Genomic DNA, 13,073 nt, shown 5'->3' with positions numbered 1-13,073 from the left:
AGCTGCAGCCCTTAATGGTTTTCTAATTGCTCCATTAGCAGAGTGTGAGGGAAGCCCCCCTACAAGCACGTTGCGTTAGATATAAGTGTGTAATACATATATAATCTGCTGCAAGGTGACCAAGGCTGCTGCGTAGCTGAAACGCATCCTGTTTGTCCAGAGTGAACAGATAAACAGATTTTGATTTACTCCTGCCCCGGAGGGCTGCCTCTTTCACTTAAGAGGAAAGGGGGGAGGTGAGGGTGTGTGTGTGTGTGTGTGTGTGTGTGTGTGTGTGTTTCTCCTCGTCTAGGGGGCCAAACCTTTTTTCTATAAAGAAAATTACTACTTTATGGACATGACCAACGTTGCTCTCGTCTGCTTTAAAGCCTTCAGCCCTCTCGTTGGAGCATTTCTCATTTTCGTTTGTGTGGGGGAATGAGCACAAAGAAAACGGGTAAATATTTCACTGCCCCCCAGTTAGTGTCTATGCATATGTTCTGGTGGAGTTCCCTTAGCATCTGCCACTCCTTGCTTCCAACCTTTAACAAGCATTGTCATAGCCAATAGGTCTTGCTTTTGGGACCTTATAAGTATTTAGTTATTCAGCACAATATCCTTGGTGTGACAACATCAACTGTTGCATGGCTAAACACTTATAAGGTCCCAAAAGCAAGACCTATTGGCTATGCCAATGCTTGTTAATTCATGCTGATGGTGCCACATGCCGGTGGGTCCCCTGGCTGGTGGCAACAATAAGTGTCGCCATAGCTCTGATTAATGTTCCTGATGGAGAAGGATGGCGTTTTGTCCAGTGGCAGTTTTGACTCATCTAAGTTAGCGCAGAGGTTTAATATGCCTTGCTAAGGTGTACCATGCAGATCACAGAACTGTATTTATGTGCATAGCTCAGGGGGTTACTGCTTTTGTCACAGAGACCTTTTTTGTTAATGCACATTTCATAAGTTACAGTCATAATCTAGCACAGTGAGCTATGAACTGCCATCAAAGGGCTGCATGCAAACTGCACGGTACAGGTTAGAACATTATTTTTACACCCAGTCTTTCATTATCCTAATGTTGCTAAAAAGGGTTTGTTTGAGTAGAAATACATTACTATTAAGAAAGCCAACCCTAACCACTTTGTTGTTTTGAATCCTAAGTTTGTGCATCTCCAAACCAAGCACTCTTAAAAAATGTGTACCAGTATGGATGACATGTGAATCCTATACCTTGTAGTTTAGTTTACCTTATGTAATATTTTCTATATACTGATTTACCAACGTATGATTCATTGCCTCTATATACGTGTGATGTAAAGTGCTCTGTCACCCTACACTGGTATGAGAGGCGCTATAAAGCAAATGCAATACATATGAGAGAGAGGCTATGGAGAGATGAGCGTCATTGTGGAGGGTGATAGTTGGGAATCATTAAAGGGCCCCAACAAAGACTGGTGTATCCTGGTGTACTGTAGGGTCAACATTTATTATGCTTTAAAAGATAATGCAATTTAATATGTAATGAAAAATGTGTTGTAGAATGCACCATTTTGCCACTTTTGCCCAAATTTTTATGGGGGGGATGACCCCCCTTGTAGTGATCAGGGTCACTTGCTGCGCTCGCTCGCTACGCAAAGTACCAGAATTAGACTGACCAAATTTGTCAGGTCTGCCTTGGGTTCCGGCAGCGGCTGCTACCAATAAAGAGTGGTGGGCAGCACAGGGGGGAATAATAATAATAATAATAATTTCTAAAAAACACTTACCTGCCACTGCCGCTGCCAGCTGCCACATCGGTGCTCTTTCACAGCTTTTTGGTTTCTGCACAGGCTCCCCACCAAATTCAGATGATGCTCTCATGCTACATGAAGCATGAGAGAAGCGCCAGGATTGGCTTGAGCGGGCTGGTATGCTCGCTCAGGCACAGGGAGCCTGTGCCTTTTCTCCACCCGGCTGCGCAACACTATGTATGCATGTCAGTTTGGCCATGTCCGTTTGGCCGGCTGGCTAAACTGACATACACACATACAGTGCCCACCACTCCTTCTCCCTTCTGCTCTCTACTGAAGATGGCCCCGCCCCACCTTAACCTCAGCAGACGGGGCTTACAGTGAAAAGTAAAATGATAATAAAATTGTTTTGATCTGATAAAAAAATTTCATATGCTGGCTCTGACTAGTGGTGCAATGCTCCTCCGCCATTACGGAGGAGCCGCCGCTGTTGGGTTCTAACTTTAGTCCTGAGTCTAGTTTAGGGGAGCACTTGCTTTGGGAAGCTTGCAGTTGATTTTCCACTACCCCTTCACAAGTTCAAACACAACAATTAACTACACTAAAGTGGATGAATGCTTTGGAAAGTCCTTTATAGTGGAGGGATCACGTAGGCAGAAGAAATATTTAGAATTAGAGATGGGCTTTCATCAATAACAGGGTTGCTTTCTTCCGGGGGTTTCCAAGTGACTATGTTAGCACTTGGATCCCTGAGGTGAAACATTCCCTGTCATTGACAGTAATGCACGTCATGCTGTTATAAATAGTTAGGCATGTTATCCTGTGGGTTCCCCTTCGTCTTCCATGAGCACCCTGTTGTAAACTAATGGTGGCATGGAGAAGCTGTACAGGGGAAGAGGTGCCATTAGGGAGTCATACCCTGCACTACCACCTCTCGCTCGATCTCTCCCCCTTGCTTTCTCTCTGTTCCACTCAGCCACTCTTCCTCAATAAGGAAAAAATACCTGGTGTCTTGCCACCTTCAGCAGCAACTTTCCTTTTCCCTTCTAATACACCAAAAGTAAATATGTGATGTCCTGCCTCTCTCCCCTCTCCGAACCAATCTAGATCCCAGTACATGGGGTCACTCCACACTCCCTCAGCACTCTCTGAACTATCTCTGCATCATCACACGTCATTCTCTCCCGCCATGCTCTCTGCTCTCCGTAAGAGTGAAGAGCTGGCATCATGGTGAGAGCGGCGTTCAATGTGTGCGGTCAGCGTGGATTGAAAGCCTCCTGTCAGCTATAAACCCCAACAGACAGGAGAATGGAGTAAGGGGGTGCCAGAGAGCCGACGTCTGCAGACCCGCCCTTGGAACAAGGGCGTCGCTTCAGGGGGCGTGTTTGGGGTGTTACACCCGCATAATAAATGTATTTTCTGAGGAATAGTTGGGTACATGTGCTTTCAGTCGGGTATGGTGAGGTGTCTGTCAGATTTCAGCTGGGATTTTTGCAAGCAAAGCCTGGCAAAAGCACACACACTATGTCATCTCTGTTTTGAAAGGCCTACATTTTTTTGATTATTTTACAAAATATTGTTTTCTCTCACTTAGTACTCATACCAATCCGCATTTCTCTCCCTTTCCACTGCCCCTTCAGCTGCTCCCATGCACCCTGCTTGTCGTATAATGTATTTTAACATTATATGCCAGCGTGACTGTGAGGAAATCTGATGCTCACACCCAGGCGCGCAACACCCATTGTACTCAAAGGGCTTCAGCCCGCCCCCGTTGTGTGTGGCAGCCCAGGATGAGGCAGCTTCCCAGGCACACACACAGCCGCACCCAAGCACTTCACAGGTCTTTAAAAGACCATTTGCATGTTAATGAGGCCTTGCTGTTGTTTCACCCCTTCTAAGAGCCCCTGCAGCCCCACTCTACTTATTGCTTAAAGATTCAGCCCCCCCCCCGAAATCAGCTCCACTCTGCCTATTGCTTAAAGATTCAGCCCCCCCCGACATTTTTTCTTAGCCCCCCCCCCCCCGAAATTTGGCTCTAGTTGCGCCTCTGCTCACACCTCCCTAATCATACTGACCAGGCTTCGCCCCTGCTTGGGTATGTGGACACCAGAGAGCGCCCATCATTTACCATCTGCTTCACTGCGGAATCTGAAGAGCCAGACGAGGCAGCGGGACGACCAGGAAGTGACGTGAGGACTTCTCTGTGATGTCACTAGGCACTAGCAGTGTATTGTGTGGTACGATGAATTAGGGTCTCTGAGTTCCTCGGCAGAGCTGTAGGTCTTTCAGCAGTTTAAAAGATAATAGGTTTAGAAAATTCAAGTCCATGTTTTTTCCAAACATGCTTTCGAACCTCCTAGGCCCGCAGGGGTACTCATAGTGCGGCCTGCGGGCCGCCAGCGGCCCGGCAAGCCTTTCTTGGCAGCCCGCGGACCTTGTAGACATCGTACCGGTGTTTTTTTTGTTTTCTAACAGTGTCAGCAAACACAGACTCTGCTCTGTGGGGGCCGGGGATTCAAGTGATAGTCCGAGTGGAGCTGCTGGGGCGCTAAGAGGTGAAATACAACAAAGCCTCGTTATCATGCAAATGGTCTCTTAAAGACCTGTGAAGTACTCGGGTGGGGCTGTGTGTGTGCCCTGCAAGGGAAGCTGCCTCAGCTGCCACACAAGCGAAGGGGGGGGAGGGGGCAGGGGGGGGTGTAGAGGTGACAAAGAATGACAAGAGAACAGCAGGGTGTGAGAGTCAGGTAAGGGGACAGAGGGTGACAGAGGGCAGTAGGGAGAGACAGAAACAGACAGACAGATAGAGATAGAGACTAACAGAGACAGGGACAGACAGAGACAGATAGGCAGAGACAGGGACAGACAGATAGAGGCAGAGACAGACAGAGAGGCAAAGAGACAGACGGAGAGGGAGATGGAGAGGGAGACGGAGAGGGGGATGGAGAGGGAGATGGAGAGGGAGGGCGACAGAGAGAGAGAGGGAGACGGGGAGAGAGAGGGAGACGGGGAGAGAGAGGGAGACGAGGAGAGAGAGGGAGACGGGGAGAGGGAGGGAGACGGGGAGGGAGGGAGACGGGGAGAGGGAGGGAGACGGAGAGGGAGGGAGACGGAGAGGGAGGGAGACAGGGAGGGAGACAGAGGGAGGGAGACGGAGAGGGAGGGAGACGGAGAGAGAGAGAGAGGGGGAGAGAGGGAGAGAGAGAGGGAGGGAGAGAGAGAGGGAGGGAGACAGGGAGGGAGGGAGACAGAGGGGGGAGACAGAGAGGGGGAGACAGAGAGGGGGAGACAGATAGGGGGCAGACAGAGGGAGACGGAGAGGGAGGGAGAGGGAGAGAGGGAGGGAGAGAGGGGGAGAGAGAGGGAGGGAGACAGGGAGGGAGGGAGACAGAGGGGGGAGGGAGACAGAGGGGGAGGGAGACAGAGGGGGGAGGGAGACAGAGGGGGGAGGGAGACAGAGGGGGAGGGGGACAGAGGGGGGAGACAGAGGGAGACGGAGAGGGAGGGAGATGGAGAGGGAGGGAGAGAGACAGAGAGGGAGGGAGAGAGACAGAGAGAGGGAGGGAGACGGAGGAGGGAGGGGGATGGAGGACGGAGGGAGAGGGAGGGAGACGGAGGAGGGAGGGAGGGAGATAGAGAGAGGGAGAGAGAGAGATATGTGTATGCCGGGTCCGGTGGCTCAGTGGACGAAGGCGTCCGCTGCAGGAACCTGTGTTCCACCTCATGGTCACAGTTTTTTATTGTTGCTCTAGCCCCGCCCCCTCCCCCAATGACCCCGCCCCCAAGGTGCGGCCCTCGACCACAAACCACACTGTAAATTTGGCCCCCAAGAGAAAGTTTGTGAGTACCCCCTGTCCAGGACCTAGGGTATCTGGGCCTCGGCTGCAGCCCTTACTTACATCTATGAGACAATGTAAATGCACTGGCATATGCTCGTTATCTGCCTGTCTATAATTGGCCCAAATATTTTCGAAGGAAGTATTGAGAGAGACCAGACAAAAGCACACGCATGCACGTATATTCACTGGCGCATGCACGCTCAGAGCTGACCAATCAGGAGCACTTGGGTTGTGTGCACTTGGGTGAAGGAGGCAAGAGTCACAGTTGAGCAAACAAGATACAAGTTAGCTTAGTGTTCTGTTTAGAGTACCCTGTTAACATTTCTAATACAAAACTTTTAGAGTATACCATTGTTTGCAAAATGCTCTACTTGAACCTATATGTTCAACCACACATTAAAACTCAAAGCCCAAAGCGTATGGTGTATTAATATTTACGACACATTTTTAGCACTCAGGTCCCAAACAAATAGTCCGCCTCCATAAAACTTTCCCCTTTAGGTGTCAACCTGAACCTCTTGCCAACCTTAATAAAGCACTCTGGGATAGGCATGCATTTTAAGCTATAGAAAAAATACACCCAGCATATAAAGAGATGAACTTAAAAACCTTACATAAAACTATGCACAGCTTTCCTCTACAGGAGCAGAAGAGAACTGTACTATGGAATATCGAGGCTAGGAATATTGTGATACACTATTATCGTGGACAGAATTCCAAAAGGTAAGTGCATATAGAAGTATATATTTAATATTCTTAATTCCACATCTATGCACATTGAAGATTTATATATCGTCAGTTTACATATATGTAGAGTGAGGTATAGAAAATCGAAACTTATTTACCTTTCAATATGTTGTCCCTTGAAATGGACATTGTGCCCGTCATATTTGGTGCCATCAACATTCCTACCTTGATATTACGGGCCACACCCGAAGAGGCCAGCTGCAAGGTTTATAGTTTGTTTACCCCCCTACAGTTCTACTTATCAATATACCACATTTACTGAAGACAGTGAAAACAAGTTCAGGTTTTTTATGACTGGTGTGAGGTACTCACCGTGTAGGGAATCTCCTTATATAGTGAAAAGAGAGGGTTTTTGAAGTGGTGTGTCATCTTTCATTGAAAAATTAATAACAAGGAAATATATTTGGTCAAATTGGATAAATAAAGATTACATGAAACATACTACAGAACACAAATGCCTTTAAATAATATTGAGTTCCCTACTGGAAGAGACACTCTCACAGTGGAAATTCGACCTGCGCGGACACGCATACACACACACTCTCTCTCTCTCTCTCTCTACCCCTCCCTCTCTCTCCCTCTTCCTCCCTCTCTCGCTCTCTCTCTCCCCCTCCCTCTCTCTCTCTCCCTCTCCCTCTCCCTCCCTCTCTCTCTCTCTCCCCCTCCCTCTCTCTCTCTCCCTCCCTCTCTCTCTCTCCCCCTCCCTCTCCCTCTCCCTCCCTCTCTCTCTCTCTCTCTCTCTCTCCCTCCCTCTCTCTCCCTCTCTGCTGTGTTCAAGTGAGACACAGCAGTGCAATGTGGGTCCTCATTCAGTACCTGTAGATGAGGCACGGTCTAGCATCTAACACTGCATGTTCCCACACTCTGCCCCTTGTATATAATAGGAAGATTCAGCAGGGCCACTGCAAATATCCAAACATTATGCCTCCATATAGCAGGCACATCTCTTATTATAAATGCTCTGGCAGTGCAAGCACATCCAGTATATTGGAGGCTCTGGCGGTGCAGGCTTTTACACATCTGTCCATTTCCATAGCAAATGCTGTATTATTTAGGTAGTGGTAATGCAGCAATATTGATATTACCTTCCTCGTATATTTTACAGATCAGGCATAGTATTGACTATGACAATGCAGGCTTCACCATGCAGCTCTGTCCATGCAGCCAGTGGCAATGTCAGCTTCTTCACCCTTTCCCCTTCATATAGCATGCAGATCCAGCATAACACAGGCTTGGCAGTTTAATATTCAATGCACAGTTCTGCCCATATAGCACGCACACCTTGTATATTGTAACCAGTAGTAATGGGAACTTATTATTTATTTGTTCGGATTTTTATATAGCGCAAGCTTGACCCGAAGGTACCAGAGCACTTTACAGGAGCAGCAGTTCAAGGATAGTATATTCCATGAAGTACAACTTTAACCTCACAGCTGTGTTAAATTTACAAATGATTTACTCCTACAGTTTATAGTAAATTTCCTACTGTTAGCGAGTCACCATTTCTTAGAGTAAATGTACTACAAAGTATAAACTTACATGTCTCCACCCCTTGAAACAGGGGTGGAGAGACATATACGGATGTTAAGCAACTACCAGTAACTTTTCGCACGTAGGCTGATTTCCTCATCACCGGGGCAGAAATCTGTGGTAAAGTATTGCAGTAGAGAGAAGATTTTAAAAGTATACTAGACGTAAAATAAATAGAAAAATATTTTAGGCTATATATTCATGTAAATTAATTTTATATATTTATTTTAAATGCCGAACAAAATAAATGCTAAAGCAGTATTAACTTACTTTTTAATTAAACATTTCATTAAATGAAATATATTAAATAAAATATTTTTTACAGTTTTATTAAAAATGACCACCTAAAGTTTATATTTATTTCCTATGTATTAAACATGACAAACCATGTATAAAATGACCTTAAATTAGTTTGCTAGTTAAAAAAACCATTTATTGGTTAATTAAAAGTTAATTAAAAAGTATTTAAAAGGTTTATGTAAAAAAATATTTATTTAGTTATTTATATATACATGCAACACTTGAAAGTCTGAGTTTCTAAACATTTAACCATGCATGTACACGTGGTAATTTACATAATACAATTTCATATCTCTTTATTATTTTACACAGAAATGTATACCGTTTTATGTATTGAAGTATCTATAAATGTATTACTTTCCTCCCACTGTAGAATAAAAAAAAAATCATCAACTCTCTCCAAATCACTAGTTTGTCTCATCCTATACCTCCTACAATACATCCTCTTCCTCCACTCTCTGACTCATCCTAAACCTCAAATTACTACTGTGATCTCACAAATTACCCTTCCCAGACTCTTCCCTCTTCTATCCCTCCTTTATTCTATTCAATCCAATTAACAGACTCACATGTCTACCGCTCCAATTAATAACCTATAATTCCCTCATCAGGGCTAGTAAGCCCTATATAAATACAATTACAAGGTTTTTAGCATTCAGTTATATATATATATATATATATATATATATATATATATATATATATATATATATATATATATATATATATATATATATATATATATATATATATATTTATTTAAAAAGTCAAAATAAATTAATGTATTTTAACATCATTTCCTATAGGGTTCTATGTTAAGTCTCTGCTCCCACAATTTTCTATGTGAGGGTGTCGTTACGCCAGTAGTTGGCCATGTTTGAATTACTCAAGGTCTCAGTTGGAGTACTTTTACTACTGCTTTGGGGTCTTTTTTGGCTGTAGTAGCTTTATAAGTGCATTTTCTGAATAGTAAAGTGCCTCTTCTTTTGTGAATGATGCATATCCCTCCCTAAACCACTCTACAGCCCACCCTAATTCCATCCTTACCTCTTCCTAACCCCCTCCCACTTAGTAGTAAGTATTCCCCATTTCACAACCACTCTCCCAGACCCACTAACATTTATTACTAAGAAGTAGACATACATGTGTGAGGAACTCTGTATGGAAAAGATAAGACAGGTGGAAGTGGAGATTTCCACCCATAGGTTTGCAAACTGCATTTTGTAGTAAGTTAGTAGTACTATTGTAATGATACGTTAAACACTCCAGGCCCAGTGTGTGCAAATTCTGTGCAATATAGGCTATGATAATTCAATTTCGTAATTCTTTCCGTACAACATAGCATGGCGATCAAGTGTGGTATAGTGTGGTAAAATTCATGACAGTACACGCCTCGCCACACAGCATATTAATCTTGTAAATATGGCCGGTATTTTTGAGCGATTCTTGACACTGCTCCTTCATACAGCATGGAGGTCAAGTATATCACAGCAATGGTTGTATCTATACAGCATGCACATTGCGTATAATTTAGCTATTGGCAAAGGGTGCATCTTCACATGGCCCCTCCGTGCAGCAGCAGATCCAGTACAATATAGCCATGACAGTACTGGTTGTATGGCATGTGCATTCTCTTATGCATAGCCAGTAGTCATGCAAACATGCTGGCACTACCCCTTCACGCAGCATGCACATATAGTATAGCGTAGCCTGTGGTTTTACACGTTTCGCCACACAGCTTTAACATAAGGCATGCACATTTTGTGTAATATAGCCGGGGCAATAATAGCGACAGTAGGTTAGGTACTGCCAATGCATGCTAAGCGACAGTTGCTCTGATACTATAGCATGCGAGCTCTGCATTACAAAGCCATTGGCTATAGGGTCTTCTTGACACTGCTTTCTTTACATAGCATGCACTTTAAGTATACTTTAAACCAGTGGTTCTTAACCTGTGGTCCGGGGAACCCCCGGGAGTCTGCAAAGCCAGCTCAGGGGATTGGTGTCTGCTTAGAAAATTAAATAACATTGACAGATTAATAAAGTGTCCATAAAAAAAGAAGCAAAATGTACAAGTTAACATTTTGAAACGTAATGTGAAGGAATTTGAAACTGCAGATTAAAATTGAAGGTTCGGATTCCCATTGGGCCTCCTCAGTCGTGGCGGGGGCCCTGCAGCTGTGGTGGAGGCCCTGGACCTCCTCATTGTGGAGTTCCCGCCACAAGTTTGGGCCCCCCGCCATGATTGCAGGGCCTCCGAAACAATGCGGGAGGCCCTTTGTTAATCAGGCCTTATCTTAGTATCCTCAGATTGATTGATTCGTGGGAGAAGTGCAAGTGTACTAAACAAATATAGATGGACTCTGAGCGTCTTAGCTGAATTTAGAAACGCTTCAAGCTTCCTATTAAAAACTTTTTTTTATATTTGCAAATCTTAAAAAAACCCATAATTTGTCTATTTGTTTGATGACTGCTTGCTTCTGTATCTTTTGTTTATTATTTTGCGGTGCATATAATTGAAATCCTTAGTCTGGAGTCCCTGGCTTCCAGTAATGACTGCAGTCATTGCGAGTCTGGTCGTCCATGGACCGCCAGCCTCGGGGGTGGGGGGGTGGGTGCTGCAGCGGCAGTCTTCCGACTGCCCTATTACAACTAGGGTGGTCGCCTGCCCTGGGACAGAGATCAGAGATCCCTGGCAGTGGCGCGGTGGTCTTGATGTTGCAATACTTGGCAGGACCACCGCGTTCCCGTCAAGTATATGACAATTTCCTGTCCGCCACTGTATTCATGGTGGTTCCACCACCATAAAAACCGTGGCGAAGAGGAAACAAAGGGGGCCCTACAGGGCCCTCTGTTGCCTCTGGGCCTAGGGATGCATGCAGGGGGGCACATGTTGTGCCCCCCTGTGTGCTGCATGCACTCTGTTACCTGCTTGGCATAAAATGCATCAGTCCATGCCGTGCAGGTAATGATTTTGACGTTCCCATTGCGGTGCCTATTCCATGGGCACCAGTGTGGGAACACCAAAGAACTGCCTGTGAGACCAGGAGAAAACTACTAAACTAGCAGGCGGTTCTAACACTGGTTTGGCTGTGCTAGAGCAGGGCTGTCCCGCTCTCGCACCGCCAAACTCGTAATCAAGCCCTAAGTGGAGTGTTCCAGATTTCAATAACGATTCAGTTGGGGTCCCCGGGTCCCAGTAATCATTAAGTGGGGGTTCTCAGAAGATATAAGGTTAAGAACCACTGCTTTAGGACATAACGGGAGATACTTTTCCACTGTAGCTCAGTCCATATAGCATAGGAATCTTGTATAACATAGCTAGTTACAATAGAAGGCCCTTGATACCCTCCCCTTTATGTAGTATGCAGATCCCTTATAGAAGTAGATGTTTTAGTGTAGGATGTAGCCGTGCAAGCTTACGAGTATTGCTCTATCCCTATAGCATACATATCTGGTGTAGTATAGGGCGAAGGAGAGCGTTCTTCCTCACAATCTTTCTACTTGTGTGTAAATTCAGGGCTGCCATAGTATTAGCTGCATTTCCATCCTACATGGCACGTGATTCATGGAAGTGCAGGTTAGATTCTGGAGCGGCTGCCTTCGACCGCTCTCCCAAGAGTGGCCACAGATCAGGTACAGGAAGTAGCTGCGCACATGTCCCTAATTTGATCCCTGCATGTAGCTACACAGGAGGCAGACCTTAGCAGATCAAGTTTTTTAGCACTGAGATCACATTTATTGGGCTTCACATCAGGAACAGGCAGTCAGAGTGCTCTTTCTGCGCATGATGTAGGCACAGATCAGGCATAGCAGGCAGTGGCAATGCAATAATTCAAACACTTATCCTTCTGTGTGCTACAATTCTGATTTAGACAGGGCATGTGGCTGCAATGTTCCCTATTCTGCATGTTCCAAGCCTCCACCTACTACCTCAGCAACATTCTCTCCCCTGCTCTAGAAGGTGCTTTTATCTGAAGAAAGTCTGAAGCTCCCTTTGCAAAATAGCAAAAAGCATGAGAGTTATTGTTTGCTTTGGGACCTGAGCACTGGGACCCTACGCCAAGACCAGCAGCTTATTTTTATCACAGAATCACATGTCAGCAGGAGATAACCTCTGGTTTTGTTCCATTCTGAGCCACCAGTGAGGGCTTTCGGTCTGTAGAGGTGTCTTCAGATCTCTATTTAGTCTACCAAAATGATACATTGTAAAACAGCTAAAGCTTCCATGAAAAAGTAACAATGGTGAGAAGAACGCAGCACCGCCTACCTGCAAGGATGTGAACATGACAAAATTCTTGTTGATGGCCGACAGTCGCACACTGTTGAGGTTGCAGATCGTGACAGCTGGAAACTTCAACCGGGCGCTGGAGACCAGCATGATCTTCTCATGAGATGGGTAGGAGTAATAGGTGCGAACCATCTCAGAGCACTGCCAGAGAGCGCAGCAGAGAGCGAAGCTGACGAACACCGTCCAGAGCAGCCGGCGGAACCAGTGCCTGGAGCGGAACACGTTAGGGATGCCATGAGCTGAGGTGTGCTCGAGAATGTCCCTGCCCAGCTGTCTCAAGGTGGACACCTCATAAGGAGCCTTCAGAAGCGTCATTTCTCACCAAGATGATGGCCCTGCTTGAGAAGAGGAAGGAGTCGAAGTAAAGCGGGTAGCCAAAGTACCAATGCTGATATATATATATATATATATATAGAAATATCCCAAGCTTTCTGCAATGCCATATGCTCAGAGAACTTTGATTCCCACTGGGGTGAGCAACACTAATCCTTGGCTGCCATGGCAATGCCAGTAAGCCAAATCCAGCAAGTGTCCCTCTCCAATTTCTAATGAAGCAATTAGCGCCATCAGGGCTGAACCTTGATGCCGCTTGTATCTAAAGGATAACAAAGCACGGGTAACCACGGCCTCTGTGCTTCCAGTCCCATGGTTCGAC

At 45.6% G+C, this 13,073-nt stretch overlaps 1 protein-coding gene across 1 annotated transcript in view; it reads right to left on the bottom strand.

The window, feature by feature from the left end:
* The window catches only part of LOC146868554 (epithelial sodium channel subunit gamma-like), a 211,230-nt gene extending 198,497 nt beyond the window's left edge, over positions 1 to 12,733 (bottom strand). The window contains exon 1 of the mRNA XM_085611221.1: positions 12,398 to 12,733. Within this exon, the coding sequence (XP_085467347.1) occupies positions 12,398 to 12,733 (336 nt within the window). The remainder of the gene's footprint in view (positions 1 to 12,397) is intronic.
* Between the last annotated feature and the right edge of the window lie 340 nt (positions 12,734 to 13,073).

This window comes from Triturus cristatus, chromosome 1_2, assembly GCF_964204655.1.
Source record: "Triturus cristatus chromosome 1_2, aTriCri1.1, whole genome shotgun sequence".
Lineage (NCBI taxonomy): Eukaryota > Metazoa > Chordata > Amphibia > Caudata > Salamandridae > Triturus > Triturus cristatus.
This window is presented reverse-complemented; position numbering and strand designations above follow the sequence as displayed.